This window comes from Otolemur garnettii, unplaced genomic scaffold, assembly GCF_000181295.1.
Source record: "Otolemur garnettii isolate 467f Iridium unplaced genomic scaffold, OtoGar3 scaffold00161, whole genome shotgun sequence".
Lineage (NCBI taxonomy): Eukaryota > Metazoa > Chordata > Mammalia > Primates > Galagidae > Otolemur > Otolemur garnettii.
This window is the reverse complement of record NW_003852556.1, coordinates 1,002,608-1,029,787: the sequence shown is the minus strand read 5'-3', so window position 1 is coordinate 1,029,787 and position 27,180 is coordinate 1,002,608. Positions and strand designations below refer to the sequence as shown.

At 49.9% G+C, this 27,180-nt stretch overlaps 1 protein-coding gene across 3 annotated transcripts in view; it reads left to right on the top strand.

Moving 5' to 3' along the window:
* Positions 1-27,180, top strand: part of ATP11A (ATPase phospholipid transporting 11A) — a 127,279-nt gene that overhangs the window by 80,804 nt on the left and 19,295 nt on the right. For all 3 annotated transcript variants that reach the window (XM_023519181.1, XM_023519182.1, XM_012811508.2), the window contains exons 11-21: positions 504-654; positions 1,774-1,971; positions 3,944-4,117; positions 5,801-5,964; positions 7,942-8,013; positions 9,313-9,386; positions 12,665-12,768; positions 20,243-20,424; positions 23,560-23,811; positions 25,186-25,360; positions 26,915-27,017. In XM_023519181.1, the coding sequence (XP_023374949.1) occupies positions 504-654; positions 1,774-1,971; positions 3,944-4,117; positions 5,801-5,964; positions 7,942-8,013; positions 9,313-9,386; positions 12,665-12,768; positions 20,243-20,424; positions 23,560-23,811; positions 25,186-25,360; positions 26,915-27,017 (1,649 nt within the window). The remainder of the gene's footprint in view (positions 1-503; positions 655-1,773; positions 1,972-3,943; positions 4,118-5,800; positions 5,965-7,941; positions 8,014-9,312; positions 9,387-12,664; positions 12,769-20,242; positions 20,425-23,559; positions 23,812-25,185; positions 25,361-26,914; positions 27,018-27,180) is intronic.

Below are 27,180 nucleotides of genomic sequence, written 5' to 3'. Positions count from 1 at the left end.
CCCACTTCCCTTTCCTCCTCTCCTTCCCCACTTCCCCCTTTCCCCTTCCACTCCCTCATTCCTTCCTCCCTCCCTCCTCTCTTCCCCCCTCTCTTCCCCCCTCTCTTCCTCCTCTCTCCTCCTTCCTTCCTTTCTTCCCTCCCTCCTTTCCCTCCCTAGTAGTTGTAATCACTAAATTTTCAACTTATTTGTTGATATTTAATGGTAGAAAGAATTGATTTCTGGATGTTCCTTTAAATTACAGAATCCAGTCTGTGCAGAGAGGTTGTCAGCAACATGATTATGCACAATTCTCCCTCCTGTCTGCAAACTGCCCCTTTGCTTGTTTCTGTCCCTAGCAGCCTCTGGAATTACGTGAGCAGGGGGCGCAGGCGCGGTGGGCTCCCCTTCTGTCCTCACTGCATCTGATCAGGGGTGTTGGCCTGGAGCACGTGCTGTGCCCCTCCTGTTCTGAGTCTTCTGGTATGTTCCGAGGAAGTGACCGAGGCTGTCCTGTGTCACAGGTCCATGAATGTGTTCCTCATCGTGTACCTCTGCATCCTGATCAGCAAGGCCCTGATAAACACCGTCCTCAAATACGTGTGGCAGAGTGAGACATTTCGAGATGAGCCCTGGTATAATCAGAAAACTGAGTCAGAAAGGCAGAGGAACCTGGTATGGACAGCAGCTCCCTCTGTGACTAAAGACGGCCTGGCGTTAGTGTGCGACTGATCACATGCATGTGTAGATTCATTCACTGAGATTTAAAGTCTCAGGAGAGACCAAGTGTTCCCAGTGCCTTCAGGAATTTGAACACACAAGTGTAGAAAGGTGTTGAGTCCCACTCTAAATTGATATGGATGGTACCTTACATACTTTTTCCCTGGAACCTTGTGCTTTGTTTAGGGGTGCCTAGTGAATACTTTTTAATGATTATGAGGTACATGGTACATGTTTGTGGTAATGCACTAGGTCCAGAGTAGGGCCATGTGCAAACTCAGCCCTGTGTGCACTGAGCCCAGAGCAGGGCCATGTGCAAACTCAGCCCCGTGTGCACTGAGCCCAGAGTAGGGCCGTGTACAAACTCAGCCCCATGTGCACTGAGCCCAGAGCAGGGCCATGTGCAAACGCAACCCCATGTGCACTAAACCCAGAGCAGAGCCGTGTGCAAACTCAGCCCCATGTGCACTGAGCCCAGACAGGGCCATGTGCAAACCCAAGCCTGTGTGCACTAAGCCCATAACAGGACTGCCTGCAAACCCAGGGTATACTAAGCCCTGAGTAGGCACCCTGTGCAGTGAGCCTAGAGGAGGGCCATCTTGGTGTGTCAGCCTATCCTCTCCCACAAAACTGATGGCTTCAAAGATCAGAGTAAAATTATGCAGGAAAGTCATTCTTACCAGGCTTATTTTTTTGACTTTCTGGGTTGTTACCTAGTAAGTTTGGTTATATGAGGTCAGAAAGAAATCTCTTCACTGCTCAAATGCACATGTACCTGGGGCTCGTGTCAGCGTGGGCTCCTGTCACTGACGCATGTGTATTGTAACAGGTGGTTTAGTCTCCCCCCTTCCCTCACCCTGGGAGCTCGCTGGGCAGCCCCTGCCCTGGTGGGTCCTGACCCAGAAATTGCTGCTGAGTGCCCTTCACCCCCACCCCCAACCCCTCACCCTTCACCCCTCACTGTGGATCTGGAGTGTGTCTGGGGACAGCCCTTCAGAGCCCATGCCTGTGTCTAGGGCCCAGATGAGCCTCGGCCTGGTGCTCCCTGGTAGGCTGACCCCGCGGGACTCTCAGTTCCTCAGGGCGTTTACCGACTTCCTGGCCTTCATGGTCCTGTTCAACTACATCATCCCTGTGTCCATGTACGTCACGGTGGAGATGCAGAAGTTCCTGGGCTCCTACTTCATCACCTGGGACGAGGACATGTTTGACGAGGACACCGGCGAGGGGCCCCTGGTGAACACATCGGACCTGAACGAGGAGCTGGGCCAGGTCAGTGTCCCCGGCTGACTCAGGTGTGCCATGATTGACAACACGTCACTGGCCATCCTGGGCCAGGTAGTATCTCCGGCTGTCTCAGGTGCACAGTGACAGACAGTGCGTCACTGGCCATCCTCTGTCGTCTTGTGTGATACTTTCATTTTAATTCATGCGCAGAGCTGTGACCCGTAACTGGTGACAGATGAGGGCAAAGTTGTTTTCACCTTGTAAAACAGTTGATGGTGGTTTTGTATGTGTCATGTGTGCAAACCCAGTTACCGCGGTGGCTAACACATCCTGGGTGGCACCGCTACTCCCTCTGTGTCAGTGGCGTGGCCTAGAGCTGGTGGGCTCAGGTGAGCACCATCCCCTCCACCCATCCTCACTGCAGTGCTGAGTTCTCACTGTGCTGTTTCTAAAGATGAGCAGCCCAGGCTGAGAGTGCCATGATGGCCTGTGAGCTCAGATGCTCCCCCATTTCACACCGTGAGTTCTCAGGTGGTCAGAGGAGGGTGATGACAGATTCCTGCCTGGCCAGACCGCAGTGGAGACTAAATGAGGCTAAAGACATAAGGTGCCCGTGACAGTGTGTGGAGTGACCACCGCAGTGGCAGTGGCCATGGCCCTGCTGCACCAGGGTCCCCATAGCACTGGACGACCCGCTGCCCTGGGCAGGGGCTCAGGGAACACTGGGCTCAGTTCTCTCAACCAGAAGGGGCTGTCTCCCTGCCCTTCCCAGCCTGAACTGGGAAAATTCAGGATATAGTTTGGCAAACAGTAATTCTTTGGTCTTTAAAAAAAAAGAATAGGGAAACTTTGGGGAGCATTTTTGCAAACAGGGCCTCTTGAAATTGGCAGCTGAAGCCTCCACCACGGCCCCCAGTCTGGCAACAGAGCAGGCCCCCACCCACCCCTAGAAGAGCGCACACCATGGGAAGACAGCAGCTCCTGTGTAGACTTTGTCAGTCTGTCCCTCTCCCTCCCTGAAGTTCATTGCTGCAGTCAGCAGCATGCAAGCCAGAGTTTAATTGTTCCCATAGCAGGATACTTTTATCTTAGTCTTATCCTTTGCAACAACCGACGGTGTATTTTGTGTATCCCTGAGAGCATCATCAGGAAAGATACTCCTCAGTAACAGAAATATCCAGTAGTGTTCAGGGGCCACACACCTTCCTCCTCAACCCAATTCGCCTCGCTGGGGGCCGTCAAAACGGGAGCTGATGTCTGTCAGACCTGATCTAACCCTGCTCTAGCAGGAGGCTGACTGGCCCCGCACCTGGCACTGAGGTCAGCATGGCAGATTGATATGGGTGGGACCCACCTGCGCGTGGGCATTGATGCGGCAGAACAGGATGGCTGCTTCTGTGTATACAGCAGAAACGTGGCCACCACCCACGTGTCTGTGTCCACTAAGAAGTCCTGGGTGGCAATTGTCATCAGCTGTTTCTCAGACAAGACACTGGGGCTCCAAAGATTATTCTATCAGCCATAGTGCAGGGGCAAGGCCTGGGCCCCTCTGAGCACACGCCGATGGCTGCAGTCAGAGCATCTTCTGTTCTGGTGGCAATGCTGACAGTAGTAGCCTTGATTAGTGTCTGTCTTAGGATTGGCTGTCTCCCCTTGAGAAAAGAGAATCATAGGCCAGTATCCAGGACAAATATAGTTGCAAAAACCTTCAACAAATACCAGTAAACCAAAGTCAGTAGTATGTTAAAGATTCCACCAAAAATCTGTTAGAACCAAGAAATAAGTTTTGTTAATTTGTAGGATACAAAATTAGGTTACAAAAGTCATGGCATTTCTGAACACCAACAACAAACTACTTGAAAGAAAATCAAAGACTTTCATAAACTCGTTTAACATAACAGAGAAACAATCATGCACAGCCTATGAGGGTAAAATTAGTGTTGCAGAAAGCCTCTCCTCCCCCAGTGTGGGGAGGGCCCTGGCCCCATGTGTCTGAGCAGAGCACCTGGTCCCACAGGTGGAATACGTCTTCACGGACAAGACCGGCACCCTGACGGAGAACAACATGGAGTTCAAGGAGTGCTGCATTGGGGGCCACGTCTACGTGCCCCATGCTGTCTGCAACGGCCAGGTGCTCCCCGACGCCACCGGGATCGACATGATCGACTCCTCGCCTGGCGTCAGCAGCAGGGTAGGTGGCCCCCCCATCCCTTCTTCTGGGGCCTAGGAGAGTGGCTTCTCTGTGGGCTGCAGTGCCGTGGATAGTCTGCTGATGCCATGTGCCCTCCATGGCTAGTGACGCCCCTGTTAGAACCGGGCACGCCGGGCAGATGGCATGCTAAGTGGGGTGAGCACACACATGCACATGGGCTCACATGCAGACATGCAGTGCACAGGTGTGTGCATATGTGCACACACCTGGGCTTGCATAACCACACACATGCACACAGACACAGACAGATGTGCACACAAACATAGTCACACACACACCTGGGCTTGCACAGCCACACACAGGCACACAGAGACAGACAGACGTGCACACGCACATAGACATACATACACGTAGTATGTACATGCACACACCTGGGCTTGCACAGACACACACATGCACACAGAGAGGCAGACAGACGTGCACACGCACATAGACATACACACACGTAGTATGTACATGCACACACCTGGGCTTGCACAGCCACACACATGCACACAGAGACAGACGTGCACACGCACAGACACACATACACGTAGTGTGTACATGCACACACCTGGGCTTGCACAGCCACACACAGACACATAGGCATACATGCACACACACCTAGACTTGCACAGGCACACACAGACACACACACGCCTGAGCACTGTGGCTGCAGATCCCAGCACACCCAAGTGGGGCTGGGGACAGTGTGGTGTGGTGAAGATTGGGTCAGCTCATGTCAGGGTGTGCAGTTGTGCCCTCCCACCCCGCGCACTGTGTCCCCTCACGTGTTTCCAGTGGGCTATGAGACACCAACCACTATTGGATCACAGAGGCCTGTGGCTGTGGGCAGGGGCAGGGTTGAGCCCACCCACCTGGCCTCCCGACTCTGCTGCACAGAAGAGTCTGGGGAACTTTCACACTCCCAGTAATGGGGTTCAAGGGGCTGTGTCACTTCACCTCCCACATCTCCTCCTCACAGCCACAGACAGGAGAGCAGCTCCCTCCCTGTGGTGGCTTTAGAGTGAGGTCACAGTGTGAGCACACAGCTCCATGGGTCCTGTCTGGAATGAGACATGGAGCTGTCAGGAGGGTCATTCCCACAGGCATCAGGCCCAGGGTATTGTTGATGTCCGTGTTTGCTGTGCTTGGGTGGCACAGAAGCACCTCTCAGTTGCTTTCCTGGAAGCTTGGTGGGTGCCAGCTTTCTGAAGGCATGAACCCCCCGAGCGTTGTACAGTGCCAGGCCAAGGAAAGCACCTCTCGTTTCCCTGTGCAGTAATCTCAGCCCTCCACCACGGGAGTGTTTCAGGGGAGGGAAAGCCATGGTCAGAACGCCACCTCCTGGCAGTGAGGGCTGAGCTGACCAGGCAGCCGCACGGTTTGGGGTTTTTAATTTTCTTTCTTTTTTATTTTTTTTTTATTGTGTTAAGAGATTTATATTCTACACTTATTAAGTTTCACATGTACCCTTGTAAGGTGCACGGTAGGTGTGGTCCCCACCAATTACCCTCCCTGCACCCATCCTCTTCCCCCCTCCCCTTTCCCTATATTCTTGGGCTATAATTGGGTTATAGCTTTCATATGACAGCTGTAAGTTAGTTTCATAGTAGGACTGAGTACACTGGATACTTTTTCTTCCATTCTTGAGATACTTTTTGGGGTTTTTAATTTTCATAGGAAAGTGAGGAGCTGTTTTTCCGGGCTCTCTGCCTCTGCCACACCGTCCAGGTGAAAGATGATGACAATGTGGATGGCCCCAGGGTGTCGCTGGACTCCGGGAAGTCCTGTGTGTACATCTCATCCTCGCCCGATGAGGTGGCGCTGGTCGAGGGCATGCAAAGGTGGGTTAGATGAGAGTTGTGTGTCACGATCAGGCTCTGCCTGTTTCCAGCCATCATGGCCTGGTCTTGGGAATGGTCTCTCTTCCCCTGTGCCACATGTTTGCCAAACGGTCACGGCCTTGTGCTCAGGGGGCGGGGGAAAGCCACCCACACAACACAGAGGTGGGGGCTCCAGCGCCAGGGCACAGGCTGCTCTATTACATTAAACAAGTTGATGAAAGTCTGATTTTCTTTCTCGTATGCACACATGTACCCTGTGTGTCTGTGTGTCTGGGTAAGGAGGCCCCTCGTGAGGAGCCTGTGTGTGCCCTGGTGCTGGAGTCCCCACCTCTGTGTTGTGTGGGTGGCTTTCCCTCCTGACACCTGTGGACCATATGCATCAACCACAGGCTTCTAAAGGTGCAGACAATCCTACTCCTCCTCTCACACAAAGCTCCCTCCTACATTCTAAAAAAACTGAAGCCCAAATGTCACCACGCTCCCAGAGTTAGGCTCAGAGAGAGTGCTAGGCTAGAGGCCCCTCCATTCTCTGCCTTTTCTTGGGGTTATGTGGTATTAGTTCTGTGTGCATTCTGTTCCTGGAAGATCTTTTCTTGGGAAGTTCTTGCTGCATCATGAGATACAGCATTTTAAGCAAACGCTTGGAAAAATACTTTTAACATTTCAGATGCCTGGTGTAATTTCAAGTCAGCAAAGTCTTTCTTGAGTTTTCAGAGATCACGATTCTTATGAATAGTAAAGGCTCTAAATCTCCCCTCTGCCTGCCAGGACAGGGGTGTCACTCTCAAGGCCAGGGTGGTCAGGAGGAAGAATGTGTTGGCACCTGTCACCTGCCAGGCAGTTTTCAGTGTTGCTGAACTAGTGTGTTTTCCTCACCAGTTGTATCAGTGGCCCAGATGGCCCAGATCCCCACAGGATAATGCCCTGGGCCTTTACTAAATGTTTAAACCTGGCTTGGCGCCTGTGGCTCAAGTGGCTAGGGCGCCAGCCACATACACCTAAGGTGGTGGATTCGAATCCCCAGCCCGGGCCCGCCAAACAACAATGATGGCTGCAACTAAAAAATGGCCGGGCGTTGTGGCAGGCGCCTGTAGTCCCAGCTACTTGGGAGGCTGAGTCAGGAGACTCGCTTGAGCCCAGGAGTTGGAGGTTGCTATGAGCTGTGATGCCATGGCACTCTACCCGGGGGGATAGCTTGAGGCTCCGTCTCAAAAAAAAAAAAAAAGTTTAAACCTGCCTGTGTCTGTGAGGGTTCTCAAAGCTGAATTTACCCCTTCCTGGAAAGCAAGGGCTCAGGAACCCAGCATCTGCAGCCATGGGTATCAGAGACAGGCCACCTGGCTGACCTTCAGCCCTGTGGGTGCTGTGATACATCTCCCCACGGTCCCCAGCACTGCAGTGTCACTGTAGCCATGTCGGGAAGTGCGTCCATCTCCCTGTGCCCTGGCAGCCTGTAAGTCCCACAGCCAGCTTTGTCTCTGCGGCAGCAGGTGCCCACATAGCCCAGGAAGCACCATGCTCTCAGGTGTGCAGGAGAGGGCACAGTGCAGACAGGTGCTCCACGCACGTGGGATGAGTGGCCTGCAGGGCCCAAATTCCCATCAGTAACATGCCCAGGTCAGTCTGGAGATGGGCAAGCATCCCTCACTCTGACCTGACGTTCTCTGCCACAGCACCCGCCTGTCAGTGAGGCTATAAGAAGAACCGGGGCCAGACACAGCTGGGGCAGCTGCCTTGCCGTGCCGGCGCTAAGGAGGGTCAGATAGAGTAGAAATTGTGGTGTTCTTGGAGAATTTAAGTTGATGAATAAATTCAATATTGTGACTTCCTAACTTTATAATGCAGCTTAGAACTTCTGATTTACTGAAAGTGTTTTTCCTTTTTGAAAAGAAAGCTTTTCCAAGATGTAAAACAATATTCTATAAACGAGAACATCAGCATCATGAATTAACCCTGGATTTGTCTTCTCCTTTGCAGACTGGGCTTCACGTACTTAAGGCTCAAGGACAGTTACATGGAGATACTGAACAGGGACAACGACATTGAGAGGTATGTGTGCTCCAGGTCAGACCATGAGGATGAAGGGGAAGGGTCTCTGCAGGGTTCTCCGCACTCTGCAATGCCCACTCTCCCTCTTTCTGCTTCCCATCGTGGGAACTTTCCCGGGGCCTGCCTGCTGGTTTGAGGGGCAGGTGCTTTCAAGAGGCTGCCACCCCATACAGTTTTCCCTGGAGGTATAAATTGGCATTTAGTGAAAAAGCATTTCACTGTCAGACATGTTTGGGTCACAGGCAGGCCTTACTGCCGGTCTCAGGGCTTCTGGTGTGTTTCGGCTCCAGCCAGCAGCAGTGCCCTGCAGGGAGCAGGACTCTGAGAGCACAGCCCGACTTGGAGGACAGCTGCCCACTGGCACTCCTGAGTGACCAACTTGGTGGTGGATTGCCTTACTTTTCTTGTCTCTGAAGATCTTTTGACTCTTTGGGACTGTCTCAGGCTCTAGCTGGCTGCCCTCGCACTGCACCACCTTGCGCTGATGTGGGAGGTTGGGAGACGAGTCTCCATCATCCCGAGTGTGCAGTGAGAGGAACTACGGAGATGGGTGGCAGAGGACATGGAATATGGTAGTGATGGCTCATAGAGGACTAGATTTTAACATTTTGTTCTTATGGAAAATAAACTCTCAGGTGAAGAGTAGGAACCTTGCAACTCCAGGGGACGAGCTCCGGGACCCCTGACCCTAGCAGTTGCCACAGTGCTAGGCCCCACTGGGTCAGGGGCACCCTGGGCAGGGACTTGCCGCTGGTGCTTCTGGTTTCCGACGGTGAAGGCACCAAGGTCTCTGCCACCACCAGAGCACACATCCAGCCCCACTGTGGGGACCTCCGCTCTGGCAGCACCCGCACTGGGAGATCCTTCTCAGCTCCCTGCTAGGTCGTAAGCCCCAAGAAGTTTTCAGAGGTAGCTGATGTTCCAAATGCCACGGAGATATTATGAGTTTCCTGGTAATAATACTGCACAAGCTAACTTAGCTCATGTTCTTAGCCTTTCTATGGTTCTTACCAACATAGGGGTCCATTTACAGGGATTTAAAGCTTTGTGGGTCTGTGTCCCCGGCTTTGCCACAGTGTATCAGCATGAGAAGGGGCCTACAGCCAGTGCGGCGTGGGGCATGGGGAGGTCAGTCCCGGTGTGGGCCAATAGGCCATTCTCCTGTAGGCACTGCTGCTGCACCCTCTGACCCTCCGGGGTAGAGGTCCCCGTGCAGAGGTACCTCACGGGCACGGAGGGGCGAGCAGCAAGGGGCTGCCAGCCAGGTGGGTTGTACAACTTCCCATGTTTCTTTTTCAGATTTGAGTTGCTGGAAATTCTGAGCTTTGATTCAGTAAGAAGAAGAATGAGTGTAATTGTGAAATCTGCTGCAGGTAGAGACGTCCTGTTCCCGTGATCCCTTTGATCATGCATGGTGGTGGTGCTGTATTCTGATGGCTAATTCTACGGGAAGTTTAAAGGTTTAAGATTTAAGGAGCATTTATTCTCTGTTTTTTGGTATAAACCTTTTTATGCTACTGATTTTTTTTTAACTTAAAAAATGAGTCCGCGGTGTCAGTGCTGAGTTGGGGTCAGAGCACTGCTGACAGCTGCTTGTTTAACCCTAGTAATAAGCCCATCAGCTTTTCTCCATGAACATCTAAATAATGTGTATTTAAATAGTCAGTTTTTAAGAAAAGGTAATGTGAGCCTGCAAATGTATCTATAATAATGTTCTGAATGGGGTGAGCTTGTGGGCTGCCTGGTTGCTGTGACAAATTATCTTTATCTGAGGAGAACAAACTCCATTCTTGCCTTTGTGGCGGGAGGGTAAACAGTATGGACTGCTGGGTCAGACCCTTACGCCAGCCGTGGTGACTTCATGGTGGCCTCTCCGTGTGAGCCTCTTGCCAGCTGGTAGTCTTGAGTCTCGCTGGGCTCCGTCCATCCCTGGAAGTGCCACGGCCAACTCCTCAGGGCCTGGCGGTTCCCCCTCAGAGTCAGACCAGCAAAAATGGGGAGAGACCAGGCCGTACCAGGTGACTCCGCTAACCCTCAGGCGGTACAGCCATCTGTGGTGCCCATAGCACCCATGAGAGAGGCCTTGGCAGCTGGTTGGGGGCTGCAGGGAGGCATCTGGAGACAGTTCCCAAGTGCTGTGGCAGGAGGCCACTCCAGCCAGCACCAGAGTCTGCACCGTCTGAACAGCCAGGATAACAGCATTGAATAGTGGGGTTACCTCACTGGTCGTCTTGTCCTGGGGTTACTTGAGCTGTGTAGGGAGATGCTGTTCAGGCAGGATGTGCCTGCCACCTGCAGAGCTGCTCCTGTCTGTCACTCACTCTCAGAAATGGCCTTTGTGTAGTGCAGAACCACCCAGACCTCAGTGTGGACATCACAACCATACCTTGGAATCTTCCCAGATAACTCCCATTCCCGTCAAAAAGCTTACAAGGAGCTGGGTCACACTAATAGTTGGGACCTGAGGCATTTGTGCCAATAGAATGTTCCTGTCCATCAGGACACGTTTGTGGATGTCCTTGGGTGTCTCTGAGGAACTGAGAGCCACTGAAAGTAGACCCGGCCCTCAGACACCAGCCACGGCCTCAATTAATTTTAAGAGAAGTCTGAGCATTTAACTAAAGGACTTGTCCTCCTTGGGGAGGTGCACTGATTGCACAGGTTTCAGCTGGCAGGGGGCAGCCATCAGAGTAGGGTCTCTGCCCCACCCCTGTGCCTCAGAGAGACCTGTTGCCACTGCCTATCTCTGTGGCATGTGGCTCCCTGCAGCTGAATCTTAGGCAGGACTTGGGAGTCCCGAGCCACCAGGCTGCATCAGACCCCTGCTGGGGGAAAGATTGGGACCTGGCCTATGGAACATGCTATGCCGATGTTCCCTCTGCTCACAGTGAGAGTGAGCAACCCAGTGACACCAAAAGAAGTGCTAACTTTGCTCACTCTCAGAGCTGCTTGCCAGCTGTCCTGTTTCTGCCACAAGGCAGCTGTTGCTGAGACCTCTGCTTGTCACACTTGGCTTTCCATTTCCTCAAGCCGTGTGTGTGGGGCACGGCAGGAAACCAAGCCCAGCCACAGGGGCTGAAACTGTGGTTTTGCTCATCTCCAAAGGACCCTTCTCAGTACGGAATGGTTGGCACCCCAGCTGTAGCTCCAGTCGCCCCAGGCACGACCACACTGTGTGGGGAAGACCAGAACCCTGTGTGTGGCTGAGTCAGGGAGCAAACGCTCATTCCCAGTGCTGGACCAGCAGGTGCCAGACTGCTCTTGCTTGCTGTGGGTGAAGTGCTCCTGTCTCCTGAGCTTCTGCATCTCAAGACTCAGCCTGAGCACCTTTGCAGACTAAAGGGTCCCAGGTCTTCCAATGGGTGAGGGAAATGGAAGGTTAAGCCATTCGCCTGCACCCTGAGCCACGAAACATGGTTGTCCTGGGAAAAACCTTGTAGTTCAACTATAGGTCACTGAACTATCTAGACTGTGAGTCTTATTCCAGAGAGTGTCTGATAACCCACAAGCACTGCTGAGCTATGTGTGGAGGTCAGAGATTCCTGCAGCTATGGGCCAATCCCAGAACCATGATGAGCAACATAGGGTCTGGGCCATGAACCCTGAGGCCACATGGGTGTTGTCCTTGTCAGCTCCCTGTGCCCACAGGCTCCAGCTCTGCCTGTTCCTGCAGCACCAGCATCACTGGCTCTGTCCATTCCTGGCTTGAATTGGCACTGACGCCAGTCATGGGCTTTTGTGAGGATGAGTTGTGTCTAGGTCCCTCCATCTCTCTGCGAGTGGCTCCCAGAAGTTAGAATGAGTGGTGTCTGGGTCGCCTCCATCTCTCTGCGGGTAGCTCCTAGAAGTTAGTGCTCTTGGATCTGGGAAAAGTCAGGGCGGATGCCTGATGCCTCTCCTGAGCCCACAGCACAGTCCCTGCTCTGGTTGTCGGCCCATGTGTCCTGTCCACGTCCCCAGTTAACGTTCCCCCAGAGGGTGGCTGTGCCAGGTGTTGCCCACCTGCTTCTTTTGCCCTCTGGATTTGATCTCCAAGGTGCTTCCTATGAGGCACAGGGCTCAGCTTTTCCCAGGAGATCTGCTATTCGCCTTCCAGGATGTTCTGTCCTATATTCACCAGAGAGGAGGCGGGGTTAGGAGCAGAACTCCCAGGAGCCAGTTCCTCTCCCTGGCTCCTGACTGTCCTGTGAGGTTTCCAGTGAGGCTTTGGGGTCATCCATAGGTTTAGTTTTTTTGCTACTGTAACACGTTAGCTGGTTCAAATGGTCTGGTATTTCTGGTTTTTTTTTTTTTTTTTTTGAGACAGAGCCTCAAGCTGAGCCCCTGGGTAGAGTGCCATGGCTTCACTGCTCACAGCAACCTCTAACTCCTGGGCTCAAGCGAGTCTCCTGCCTCAGCCTCCCAAGTAGCTGGGACCATAGGCGCCCGCCACAACGCCCGGCTATTTTTTGGTTGCAGCCATTATTGTTGTTTGGTGGGCCCGGGCTGGATTTGAACCCGCCACCTTAGGTGTATGTGGCTGGCGCCTTAGCCACTTGAGCCACAGGCGCCGAGCCTGGTTTTTGTTTTTTAATAATGGAATACTTTGAAAAATAATTCAGTCTTCATATTGTGATTAACCATCTTTATTGGGGGGGGGGTCACTTTCTAGGAGAAATTTACCTGTTTTGCAAAGGAGCAGACTCGTCGGTGTTCCCCAGAGTGATCGAAGGCAAAGTGGAGCAAGTGCGTTCGCGGGTGGAGCACAACGCGGTGGTAAGACAGCGCTGGGCCGGTGCTCCCGGGGAGGAGGGGGGATGCCGTGCTGCAGGGCTCCCGCTGTCGCCATGTCACGTCCCCTAAGAGGACATTCGGAGAGCAGGGCAGCCCTGTTGACTTTGGCTCCGGGCCCTCCACTCAGGGTGCAGGTGCCACCTCTGCAGACCAGGCCTGCCCTCAACTGGGCAGGGTGGCTGGCTGAGGTTTTGGGGACCAGAATCCTAAGCACGTTTGTGCATCTTGTATTGGCACAGGTAGGGCTGTGTGCCAAAGGATTTCTAGTGATCGGCTTCCGACATAGATTAGCACTTGGGTTTCCCTGGGAACATTGCCTGCTCTGTTTCGTCTCATATCGCCTTCTGGAGCCTGGTGTCATTGGTTTCGTACTCAAGCAACACCTTCAGCAACCCTAGGCACCCCCTAGTCCAGCCTTCACTCTCGGGATTGCCATGGCTCTCCCCCACCTCTGGTTGCCTGATGCCCTCTCGCCGCCCACCTTAGGGCTGCCACCCCTTCCTTCTGCTCTGACACGGCCGCCGGCCCTCACCGTGGCCAGGCAGCCCTTCTAAACCTATTCTCACTGTCTGCCCGGGTGGTGACGGGCTCCCTCTCAGACGTCCAAAAGGAGTGACCCTAAGTGTCTGCACACCACACAATTAGGAATTCAAAGAATTGCCCTGGACTGGAGACATTCCAGCCAAGGTAATCTGGGAACAGAGCTGTGAACATTCAACCTGCTGTCACGTACAGAGTCACTGTTCACCATCAACTTTTGTGCTCATGACTAGGCTCAATTATTTCAGAGACTGGGACCACAGTGGCCAGCACAGGCTGTTTCCTTTGAGCACTTTTCAGCGTGCACCTCACTCAGCTCTAAGTCCCTGTTACAATTCGTGATGCCTGCCAGTCATAGCAGGTGAACCAGTAAGACCTCCCAGGACAGCACTGGCCCAGAGTTGTCAGCTTTCCTGGGCAGGATCTGGAGCACAGTGACACCCTGACCTTGATACCCATGCAGAGGCCAGGCTGCTCTGTGCCAGGAAGGTGCGCAATGTCCAGTAGTGACACCAGGGTGCACCCTGGTCCACACGTGGGTGGTGTCTCAGCACATGACACACTTTAGCGCATGGCGTGTCAGGACTCATCCCAAGGAAGCAGCCTGTCTGCGGTTCACTTGCAAGCAAGTTCATGCACTGCTACAGCCAGCTCAAGCTGTGTCGCTGGGCACTCTGACAGCCATGCGTCCCATGTGGTCGGTCCTTGACAGAGGATGTTTGTGTCATGGCCTGAATCTTGAGTCTTTCCTGACCTGCTGGACCCTCAGTGCTGCAGCACTAAAGGAGTAGAATACTCCTGGTGTTGATTGTGTGATTGTAAAATCTGTCTCCTTGTTTAAAAAGCTTTATTGAGGTACAACTGACACGTGTTGATCTGTTTGTACACACATAGGTAAGTTCTGATGTGCATTGCTTGGGAAGGCACGGCCACAGTCAGGGTAAGGAATGTACCCACCACTCCAGATGGTCCTTGCACCTCAATGCCCTTCCCTCTGCCCCCCCACAGGCCATAGGCTTGCTGGCCACACAGCAGATGAGCGCCCCAACCTGGTCTCCTACGTCAGTGGAAGCAGAAACATGCACCCCTTCTCTGGCGTCTCTGCACAGAGCTGTGCTGAGGCCCATTGTGCTGGTGCAGGCCCAGTGGCTCGGTTCCTTATACTTCTGGGTGATGGGCCATTGTGTGGATGGACCGCGGTGTGCTCGTGCATCCCCCCACTGGGGGCCTCTGGACTGTTACCCAGTTGCTGACAGGAGGATCCAGTGTGCGCATCTGAGAGGACCAGTGCATCTGGGCTCTCTGTGCAGCCATCTCCCTGTTAGAGTTTCTACGATGGTCCTCCCTGCTCAGTGGTCCTGTGTTCTTCCTGCTTGGGCATCTTGAGCACCTTGGATCTGTGAGTCTTTGTCAAGTCTGGGAATTTTTAAGCAGTTGATCTGCAAAGACTTCTTGCTTTCATCCTCCCTTTCAGCAGTTGCAATTACCTGTCTTCAACTGCTGATGTCATTCCACAGCTTACTGAAGACGGTTCTCTTTTCAAACTGTTTCTATCACTTTGTCTCAAGCTCACTGACCTTTTCTCAGGCAGCATCCCCAGAATTGGGACTTTCCTATCAGGTGGTTTTGTGGCCTCCCCCTGTTCCTGGACTTGGAAGCACAGTTGTGGTGACTGTTTCCCTGCTGACCGCACCAGCTCTGGGTCTGCGCAGTGGAGGGCCTGGTCCCTAGCAGGACTTGGCCTCTGTGTGCAGTGCCTCTGGCCGGGTGCTTGCCTGGTGATTTAGGTTTTGTCCCAGATGCAGCTGAGTTCCTCAGAAGCAGTTTGTTCCCTCTAGGCGGTACATCTGTGGTGTGTCTAGCGGGTCCCCTGCGCTCTGCCTGCTGAGTGCCCTGTGAGGCCCTGGCAGTAAGCGTCTCCTTCCTGCTCTAACAGCCTCTGTCTGGCCACTCTGCACATGCTCGCGCCTCTGTCCTCTGCTGGACACGCAGAGGCCATGTGCTGCCTCCACCAACTCTCACTTTCCAATGCCTGTCTGGGAATTCTGGTGGTGTTCTCCTGACCCTCATCTCTACCTGTAAGTCAGGAACCCGCAGGCCCACCTATGTCCCTTCCCATGCCTTAGCCTGAAGCTCCCCAGGCAGTGAGCTGGGTGTTTGCAGAGCCCCACAGTATTTTATTTTGAAATGATTAATAGATTTGCAAGAAGTAAATACAGCTGTGAAGAAAGAGAGTGCAGAAAAGACCAGGTGTGGCAGTTCACACCCAGCACTTTGGGAGGCTGAGGCAGGAGGATTGCTTATAGCCAGGAGTTCAAGACCAGCCTGAGCAAGAGCAAGACCTTATCTCTACAAAAAATTTAAGAAATTAGCCAGGTGTGATTGTGGCTCCTATAATCCCAGCTGCTCAGGAGACTGAGGCAGGAAGATCCTTGAGACCCGGAGTCCAAGGTTACAGTGAGCTATGATGACCCACAGCCCCTCAGCCCTACAGTGAGACCCTGTCTCTAAAGGGAAGAAGAGTGCAGAGGGGTCCTTTGGACCCTTCAGGCCTAATGTCAAGCCAAATTTATTTTTCCTTTTGTTGTCTGTGCTTTTGGCATCATCTTTATGAAACGGTCATCAACTCCCAAGACTATAGAGATTTGCCCCATGTTTTTTTCATAGAGTTTTATAATTTTATGTCTTAAGCTAAGGGGTTTGATTCATTTTGAACTAATTTTTGAATATTTTGTAAGAGGCCGGTTTTAATCTTTTTCCTGTGAATATCCACTTTTCCCAGCAGCATGTGGTGAAGAGATGATTCTTTTTTTTTCAAATTAAATCATAGCTGTGTACATTAATGCAAACATGGTGTACAATGTGCTGATTTTATATACAATCTGAAATGTTTTCATCAAACTGGCTAACAAAGCCTTCACGGCATTTTCTTAGTTATTGTGTTAGGACATTTATATTCTACACCTAGTAAATTTGACATATATGAAGAGATAATTCTTTCTGCCTCTAACAGTCCTGGTGCCCTGTTGGAAGTTGTTTGGCCACATATGTAGGGCTTTAGTTCCGGGCTTTCCATCCTATTCTGTTCTCTGTGTCTGCCCTTGCCAGTGTCATGCTGTTTGATTGATGTCACTTTGTAGTGAAAGTTTTGAAACCAGGACATGTTTGAAAACTTTGTTTTCTTTCACAAGATTTTTGAGGTATTCTGAGTCCTGTGAGATTCCTTATGAATTTTAGGATAGGTTTTTCCATTCCTGCAGAAAATACCATTTTGTGGGGGATAGGGGCTGTACCAACCCCATAGATAGACCACTATGGGGGGATAGGGGCTATACCAACCCCATAGATAGACCACTTTGGGGGGATAGGGGCTATACCAACCCCATAGATAGACCACTATGGGGGGATAGGGGTTGTACCAACCCCATAGATAGACCACTTTGGGGGGATAGGGGCTATACCAACCCCATAGATAGACCACTTGGTGGGGCATCATTATCTTGGCAGGATCAAGTCTTCCAACACCTGAGCACGGGCTGTATTTCCCTGGATTCCAGCATTCTGTGGGGTCTTACAGCCATGTTTTATGGTTTTCAGTCCAAGTCTCTCACCTCCTTGGTGAAATTGGTTTCTACATGTTTTACTCTTTTTGATGCTCTTGCTAAAGGACTTTAATTTCCTGTTCAGGTTGTTCAGTGGTAGTGTACGGTTGTATTGACTCCACAGCCACGTCTCTGCTAAACTCAGTGCTAATGGCTTGTGGGAGGGGTGTGCTCTTCCTGGCTTTCTAGATATGGGATCATGTCATCTACAAATAGCAAGGCCTGAGAGAGGCATCCTTTCTGGTTTGCCTCTTCTTTTCTTTTTTAGCACCTGATTACTCTGGCTAGTGCTGTGTTGAATAAAAGTGGCAGAGGCAGGTATCATACCTTTTTCCTGACCGCAGAAGCTTCCAGTCTCTCACCGTTGAGTGTGATGTTAGCTGTGGGGTTCTTGTACATGTCTGTGGCCATATTGAGGGGGTTCCTTCCTTTTCCAGTTTATTAGGTGGTTTTATCATAAAAAGGTGTTGGATTTTTGTCACAGGTTCTTTCTGCATCAATTGAGAAGCTCATGTGGGTTTTTCCCTTCATTCTAATAATGTCATGTCAGATTGATTGATTTTCATACGTGGAATCCCCTTGCATGTCTGGGACAGATGACACTTGGCCATGGTGTATGGTCCTTCAGTAAACTATTGGAGTTAGTTGTTAAAAAAGTTGAGGATTTTTGCATCTGTATCATAGGGGATATTGTTCTAAGTAGTTTTGTTGATGCGAATTTGTTAATATTGTTTGATGTCGAGCACTTGAGATTCTAGTAGTGTTTACTGGGAGGAATAGGAGAAAGTATTTCTGTGGGTTTCCACAAGAGGAAATCCCCTGTGGACTTTTAAAACCAGAGCACATTTATTTCTGAAAGCTTGTGTTCACCATTCATACCAACATGAAATTCCAGATTATTCTCATGTAACCATTTTCTTGTAATTTTTCTGGCTTGAGATTAAAGCCATCTGTCTCTTATGTTTTACACTTAACATTCTTGTCTGCAGCTTAACAACGGGTACACAAAAGATCTAATTTCAGCTACACAGTTTTTTCAGCAGAGGTTGTTGGGGTTCGCATGTGCTAGGGATTCTATGAGGAGGTGAGACACATAGCCGGCAGCCAGAGAGCTCATAGCGGGGAAAGAGACGACCAGCCCAGAAAGCCCCAGGGCCACTGAGTTGAGGAGGGGTTGGGGTCAGTGGTCAAGCCCAGCTCCCTGAGCTTTGGGAGCTCAGTCTCAGGAAAAGTGGTGTTTGGTCCCTGGGCTTTTGGCCTGCTCACTTCTGACCATGTCACAGAGTGTGGGGTGGGGAGCAAGGATTTCCAGAATGTTCCTGGGAACAGCACTCCAGACCCGGGCAGAGTACGTCTTTTGTCCCCCTTCCTTTGTCAACTCCTCCGGCCTCTGGCCTTCAAGAGTCCCAAGGACCGAACCAAAGAGCTTTGAAGCTGGTGGTGATGGCGTCTTTCAGACAGACAGGAGAAGTAAGGAACAACATGGATACTCCCTGAAAGTTACTGGGAGTTTGCAACACATATAATGGAAAGTCCTTTCTAAATTCCAGTGTTACCTCAGGTTTTAAAATAATTGTTTAGGCTCAGCACCTGTAGCTCAAGCAGCTAGGGCACCAGCCACATACACCAGAGCTGGCGGGTTCAAATCCAGCCCGGGCCTGCCAATCAACAATGACAACTACAACCGAAAAATAGCCAGGCATTGTGGCAGGCACCTGTGGTCCCAGCTACTTGGGAGGCTAAGGCAAGAGAATTGCTTAATGCTAGGAGTTAGAGGTTACTATGAGCTGTAACTTCACAGCACTCTACCCAGAGCTACAGCTTGAGACTCTGTCTCAAAAATAAAATAAAATAAAATAAAATAAAATGATTGTTTAGGAGGATTTTGGTTATTTCACTATTATCAGTAGAGCTGGGGCTGAAGAAACAGGGAGAATGGAAGGGGACACCTGAGATCACCAGTTAAACTGTGATCCTGTGATGTGAACTGTGATGAAACTCCTGGTTCATCCTGCCAGGAGTGACTTTGGAGAGAAGGACGAGGTCTGTGTCTTCAAAGCATTCCACGTATCTGCCCGCAGTTTCTGGGGGACCGATTTCCTCACCTGCTCTCCGGGTAGTGACATCAGAATCTCAATTGTAGTAAAGACTTTGCAATTCTTAAATTCCTATTTTACATTTTTATTTGTCCAGTGATTTTGATAACCAACCTAACCATCTTCATTCTGTTAATGGAAAAGGAGCCAAACTCTGTAAAATAATTTAAAGAGATTTATTCTGAGTGAAATTTGAGAACCATGACCTGAAGTCACACCAGGAAGCTTTGAGCACATGGTCCCACTGTGGCTGGGTGACAGTTTGCTTTTATACATTTCAGGGAGACAGGGTTACAGGTAATGTTATAAATCAATGCGTGAAATACATTGGTTTGGCCCCAAAAGTGGAATATCTGAAAGTGGGGGCTTATGGGTTATAGGTGATTTATAGGTTCTTTGATTTGTCATTGCTGGAAGAAGTGAAGCTTTTTTGGCTTGGAATTTTTTTTTTTTCAGGTAAATGTGAGGTTACAAACAACTAGGTTACAATGTTTGCATTTCGTAGGTAGAGTCCCTCTTGTAATTGTGTCCCACACCCAAGAGGTGTGACACATACCCGTACATTGTGCCCACTGAGTGGGAGCAAACTCATCTCCCTCTCTCCAAGACTCAGAATTTTTTAAGTTAAGAAGAGGAAGTCTGTTAATTAATTGGAGACTGATAAGCCACTGAATGTGCTAGTTATGTAAATTGAGGACCTGAAGGTTTGTGAGGCCTTGACATCTTCAGGAAGTGGGGGCATGATGAGGCCTCTGGCCTCTCTCAGTCACAGCGGCAACTCCACTTCAGTGGATCCCGTGGGCCAAGCCGGGTGTTCATTCCGTCAGCTAGTGGTGGGGGAGCCACTTCATTGAGCAGGATCAAACTACCTTAAAAGATCCCCACTCAAAGTATGTTTACTTTAGAAATATCACTTGATATTATCCATAAAATTGCAAGTTATCATCCTAAAAAAAAGTCTGCCTGTACCTCTGCACTTGTCAGGATAAAGAAACAAAGTCTGTCTTTTGGTATGGTGGCTGTGATGTGTATTATATATTTCTAGGCTTACTAGTCTGGAGATTTTATGATCCATGATTATCTATATTCAGATTGTTTGGGTTGTAATTCTTTGGTTTGTCATTCTAATTAGAAAAATGGGATCTGGAGAAAATTATTGAAAATAGTAACTGGAGTGATACTTTGTGTCCAAGTTGCATCCCTTCTTGTATTCCCCAGGAGGGGCTCCGGACCCTGTGCATTGCCTACAAAAGGCTCATCCCAGAAGAATATGAAGGAATTTGCAAACTGCTACAGGCTGCCAAAGTGGCTCTTCAGGATCGAGAAAAAAAATTAGCAGAAGCCTATGAGCAAATAGAGAAAGATCTTATTCTGCTCGGCGCCACTGCAGTTGAGGACAGGTAAATGCCAACACTGATGTTCAGAACCAGATGACAGTGCCATGCGCTGCATGCCCGGGCACAGTCCATGGCGCTCAGTGCCATGCGCTGCGTGTCAGGGTACGGTCCATAGCACTCAGTCCCATGTGCTGCGTGTCAGGGCACGGTCCATGGCACTCAGTCCCATGAGCTGCGTGCCAGGGCACAGTCCATGGCGCTCAGTCCCATGCGCTGCGTGCCAGGGCACAGTCCACGGCGCTCAGTCCCATGCGCTGCATGCCAGGGCACAGTCCACGGTGCTCAGTCCCTCTAGAAAGGAGACCCAGGCTGGGGAGTCACAAAGGAAGGTTTATCTGACTCACAGCTCTGCAGGCTGCTGCAGGCTGTGCTGGGAACCTGGCATCTCTGTATCTGGTAAGGGCTTTGGGCTGCTTCCACTCACGGTGGGAGATGAAGGGGGTGTGTGGTGAGGTGGGAAGCAGGAGGGAGATGGGCCAGATGCTGGGCTCCTGACAAAGTAGCTCTCCTGCTCACGGAGGACTGACTCACTCCCACTCCCACAAGGAGGGCAGGAACCCTTCAGGGGAAGCCAGATGTCAGCAGAGTCAGCAGAGCCAGACACAGAATGTCTGAGGTAGGAATTGATCCTTCAGGCAGAAGCTAGTCTGCCCCCCATGTGCCGTGCCAGGTCATGCCTGGACACTGTCTTACCCTGGGAGAATGAGATGCCTGAAGTGATACTCTCTCAGAAATAGTGAAAATACCATTTGCACATATTACAGATGGTCAAGATAGAGGGGTTTTAAAATTATTCTTTAGAATGAAATCAGTAACTAGTTCTGTTCCTAAACTTGTTCCTAGTACTTTCTAGATACAGGTGTTACTTTTTAGAACTTCACATAATTGATGTGTTTGTCATCACTTAGTGAAAAACTTAACAGAGTGGAACTTTGTTAAAAAAAAAAAAAAAAAAAAACTTCTGGCTAAATTGTCAATTCAATTTTCAGAGACCTGTAGGGAAGGACCGTCCGGTCCCTTCTACAGCCAGGCCTGGGTGGGCTGAGGCTTCATCTGCTGAGAAATGGTCATCACCTGCTCTCTCGCCTCGAGAGCAGAAGAAAACATAGATTACCATTTGTTTTGAAGGGAGGGAGAAGAGAAAAAAACACTTGAAGTTAGAAACAAAAACTTTCAGAAATTTACTGAGAGTTAATCTTTTGGAAGAGGTTAAAAATTTGAACATCTTTAAGATCCATTTTTGTCCCGAACTTAAATCCTCTAACTATCCATTTTCATGTCTTTAACAAATACAGAAGAACCTCTGTAAATTGACCACCCATGGACTATAACACGCTGGTTAACATATGGAGGTGGTCAGCATAAGGGACTGGGCCTGCTGCACTGTACGTCCATGTGGGGCCTGTCTGGTCTGTGAAAATTCAGGTCCACTTAAGGAGGTGGTCAGCTGCAGAGGCTCTGCTGTGTTTCCGGAGTTCTTGATCTGAATGGAGTATTGGGCAATGCAGGAAGTTGTGGTTTGGATGATTTTGTGTTTCATTCAGTTTTTTTTTTTTTTTTTTTTTGAGACAGAGTCTTACTTTCTTGTCCTCCGTAGAATGCCAGGGCATCACAGCTCACAGCAACCTCAAACTCTTGGGCTTAAGCAATTCTCTTGCCTCAGCCTCCCAAGTAGCTGGGACTATAGGCACCCATGACAACTACCCAGCTGTTTTTGTTGCAGTTGTCACTTTTGTTTAGCAGGCCCAGGCTGGGTTCAAACCCACCAGCCCCAGTGTATGGCCGGCGCCCTAACCAAGGAGCTATGGGCCCCAAGCCACTTTTCATTCAGTTTTTAAGTCACATTCCCTTTCAATAAGAACTCAAAGCACCACGTGAGAAGCCACCTCGAACGGGAGGTGTGGGTAATGATGGCTCAGTCATTGGCAGGCGCTGGAGCCCAGCTCTGTTTTGGTGCCAAGTGACTCTCCCTGGAGAGAAGAGGGATGTCCCAGGACATGGTCTTTGCAAGGGGAACGGCAGAGACTACTCCCTGAAGGCAGGGGTGGGGGCAGAGCAGTGGCTGCTGCAGATGGGGGCTGCCCCCAGAGCAGCCAGGCAGTGGAGAGGCGGCTGGGCTGGGTGAGGACAAGGAAAATTAGAGTTACTGCCTCCAGGGGCATCACAAAGTGATGATACTTGATTACAAAATACTTCTCCAAAATCTCTAGCCCCTATATTTACAAACCTCTCTGGGCCTTAGTTCCCTTTGAATAAAGATTATAAAATTAGAGGTATTTATCATTAAACCTCTAAAATTATTAGGTGTTTTTCATCGCTAGAGTGCTATGATTGTGTGATATTGAGCCTTTCCACAAAGTCTAGCCAGATCATTATGTTAGAATTTTAGTCTGTTCCTTCTGTTCAGTACTTTATGGAAACATAACACGCTACTTCATATGACTGTTGAAAGTAAGGACTCTAAAATCTAAAAAAAAAAAAGACAGGCCACCAATGAGGCAAATGTGATTTTGATATCAGACCTTCCAAGGGCAGGACACAGCCTCAGCAGTGTGAGGAGAGCCCTTTACCTTCGGACACATTTTATAGTATCTGAAGCTTTGGGGTTCCCATATGTACCATGAGGGTGACAGCAGAGTCCTTGCCCTATAAGGTTATGGTGGGAGTGGTGCATGTGAGCTGGTCACTGGTGGTGTCATCAGCGTTCTGTGTTATTTAGAAGATTCTGGGTTCCAGGTTGCTTAGTAGCAAACTCAGAATAATTTTAATACCAAAACAAAAGGTGATGAATATCTCTGACCATCTTGGTCCAGATCCCAAAACTCCTCTCCAGGTGGCAGTCTCAGCTACACGGAGACCTGCTGTGCTTGTCAAAGGTAGATCACACTAAGCAGCCGCTGTCCTCCTCAGCTACTTCCGTCTGTACGTATCTGTCTGACACTAGGACATGCGTCATTGATAAAGGTTAATTCCCAACTTTAAAAGCCCGGGGGCTCTGTGGCAAGACTGTGAGTGAGCATCAGGGTATTTTTATTTTGACTCAAGTATTTTCACAGCTTCGAAGTTTCTGGAACACTTTATTCCGATTCGCCTCTGTCACTGTGGGTTTTCCTTAATGTTTTGTCCTCCCACCCTCAGGCTCCAGGAGAAAGCTGCTGATACCATCGAAGCCTTGCAGAAGGCTGGGATCAAGGTCTGGGTCCTCACAGGGGACAAAATGGAGACGGCAGCGGCCACCTGCTATGCCTGCAAGCTCTTCAGGAGGAGCACGCAGCTGCTCGAGCTGACCACCAAGAAGATCGAGGAGCAGAGTTTGCACGATGTGCTTTTCGAGCTCAGCAAGACTGTCCTGCGTGGCAGCGGCAGCCTGACCCGGGACACTTTCTCAGGGTAGGCACCATGCATCTGCCGCAGGAGGGTGGGAATTCAGTTCTCTCCTGGGTTTTATACCAGGCCTGTGGTGGGTCTAATTAAAACTGGGAATGAGACAGGAGCTCTTCCCTTCAGAGTCATCACATCTTTTTGCACGTATGTGTGTGCGTACACATTCACTTCCAGACTGCTGGGTAACAGCTGCAAAAAGACACATATGACCAGCTGATGATAAAATGGTATGGATAGGGGGTGGCGCCTGTGGCTCAAAGGAGTAGGGCGCTGGCCCCATATGCCAGATGTGGTGGGTTCAAACCCAGCCCCACCAAAAACTGAAAGAAAAAAATAAAGAATTTTTTAAAATGGCGTGGATGGGATTATTCTTGGCTTCTCTGCCTGGGGCTCTGTGGCCCTGCTGCAAAGCCTCTGCCAGGGGAGGATGGGAATGTTTGTGATGCACAGGTGTTTGTCATTTTCTAAAAAGATTGAGCTGTTCTTCAGATGTATTTTATCACTGTGGTCCTTGATGGTATTGTCATTATCTGAGATTGAAATTTATTTGAAACATTTTAAATTTTCACTAATGTAGGCAAAGCAAAAGCATATGCAGATTTTAAAGTATTCATAAAAATATATTTCTCTTCACCTAATCTTCAGGATTCCTTTTAGGAATTAGAGACATTCCTTATAATTTTGAAACCCAGTAAAGGGAAATTACAACCACGTTCTCTCCAACTCAGACTATCTGGGCAGAAAAGCAAGGTGATGCTAGCGTGCAGATGAAAGCCAAGGTCACAGGTGTGGCGGATCATGCCTGTAATCCCAGCACTTGGAAGGCCGAGATGGGTAGATTGCCTGAGTTCATAGGTTCAAGACCAGCCTGAGCAAGAGTGAGACCCCCCCGTCTCAGAAAAATAGCTGGGCATTGGGGTAGGCACTCAGGAGGCTGAGGCAAGAGAATCTAGATTTGGAAGTGACTATGAGCTGTGACGCCACACCACTCTATTGAGGGCAACAAAATGACCTCTGTCTCGAAAGAAAGAAAGCCAAGGTTAGCCAGTGAGTCCTAGAAGTTTGGGAAGAAAGACTGACCTCTAGCCTGTAAGATAAATATTCCACTGTTGTTCGAGAAGTGCTAGAAATTACACATGAATCCACAAAGAGGGGAACATGTGCTTTACGTAGGCTAAATAAGAATGTTTCATTAAGACAGTGTTGCGATGTAGTCACAGGTATCACATCCTATGATGTAAAGTTGGTACTGATCAAATAAAAACACTAGTTTCTTTACCCCATGTATTTGTAGCATCTGTACATATCAAAAAAATATCTAGTCTTCCAAAATGTGTAAATTCAGTTTCCCCTGACTTTCTGACTTGTATTCCCTCACAGGCTTTCAGCAGACCTGCAGGACTATGGGCTAATCATCGACGGGGCTGCGCTGTCCCTGATCATGAAGCCCCGAGAAGATGGGAGCTCCGCCAACTACCGGGAGCTCTTCTTGGAGGTCTGCCGGAACTGCAGTGCTGTGCTGTGTTGCCGCATGGCCCCCCTGCAGAAGGCCCAGGTCCTGCCCACCTCCCCTGCTGGTGGGCGGGTGGGTAGACTGGTGATAGGATGCTGAGACCCTTTTTAGGTCTCACAATCTCTGATTCCTAAAATCACCTTTTTAAACTAGAGGCAAAGCGGTAGGGATTTAAAATGAGACCCAACTGTGCTTATTAGGTCAGCCTCAGCAATTAGTGGCCACTGTCCCAGCCAGGGACACTGCCTTCCAGGGACAAGGCCAGGAGGGCAGCCCTGGTGCCTTGCATGAGATAATATCATGTCTCAGCCATTTGTGAGAATTCTGTGCTAGAGATGGGAGGGAAAGGACCCAGTGTGTGTTGAGTACCTGCTGAGAGCAGCTAACAACCTATGGAACAGCCTGAGGGAGGAATGAGGCCTCCTGGTTCCACAGGTTGGAATGACCCTCCAGAGGTTGCAGGGCAGCAGGAGAATTTGACTCCTCATCCATCAGACTCCAGACCCCTCAGTCTGCCATGTTTCCACAGGAAATACAAACTTGAAATATTTTTTAAATACCTTTAAAAGCACTATGGGACATATGTAAACATGGGTATTTTTCTGACATCAGTAAAACTAGAACAGTTCAGCATTGTTATACCACATTTTAAGTAAAACAGGCCAGTTTAGCTCATATTGTTCATGAAAAATTCTGTAACTTTTCAGCCTGACCCAGAGGGTGTTGGAAGCACCTCTCGTGGGTAGACACTGAGAGTGAGGCGGCCTGTGGGCCTATGGGTGGTTGTGCACCGTGACCCTGCTGTCCCTGGGGTGGTTCCCTAGGGTGGTTCAGGCTGGGACTGAGGGACTCACAGATACTCCATCTGGCTTATTTCCTGCTCCTCCTGGGTGTTTGGTTCTGCGTGAGCCTCACACGGTGATCCTCCGTGGGATCTTCACGTCATCGGCTGGAGTCTGAGACGTTTGATACAAGCTGCTCTGTGTTTCAGTCCCTCCTCCTGAGACGAGAAGGCAGTGCCCACACCCTGTCATTTTACCCTTGTGTCTTGGACCATCACACTTAGCTATACATAAATGAAAATAAAAAACTACAAAGAAATTAAAAATGTGGAAATAGATTTGTGTTAAATTATCATGTTTGAATTTGCACACGTGACAAATGTGAGGATTAAAATAGTGTTAGGAATGTCTTATTTCAAAAAAATAGATGTCTTATACCAAATCACTTGGAATGCCTCGGACAAGCAGTGTCTCCTGATAGAATTTTGTGTTTACCGTTGTCCCTGGGTATTTAAACATAGGGATGGATTAACAGCGGTGACCAGAAGCTCGTCGTGTACCTCTCTGCCATCCAGGTTTACTTTCTGGCCGACTCAGTTCACGATATTTTAATTACTTTTGCTTTATTTTGTTTTGTTTTCAATAAGAAACGTTTTACCCTCTGTGGACAAAAGGTACCGAATGAAGTAAATGAAGGCCAAGTGAGCAGTCTCCCTCCCACACCAACTGCGCCTCTGTGATTTCTGCCTGGTTGGTGTTGACTTGCGCAGAAGTGAGACATAGAAGATAAATTCTGCGTTTATTTCTTTTACAGATTGTTAAATTAATCAAACTTTCAAAAGAGCACCCTATTACATTAGCAATCGGAGATGGCGCCAACGACGTCAGCATGATCCTGGAAGCCCACGTGGGTGTAGGTAAGCGCTGCCCCTCCGCCTGAGATGCATAGGTAAGCACTGCCCCTCCACCTGAGATGCATAGGTAAGCACCGCCCCTCCACTTGAGATGCATAGGTAAGCACCGCCCCTCCACCTGGTGCATAGGTAAGCACCGCCCCTCCACCTGAGATGCATAGGTAAG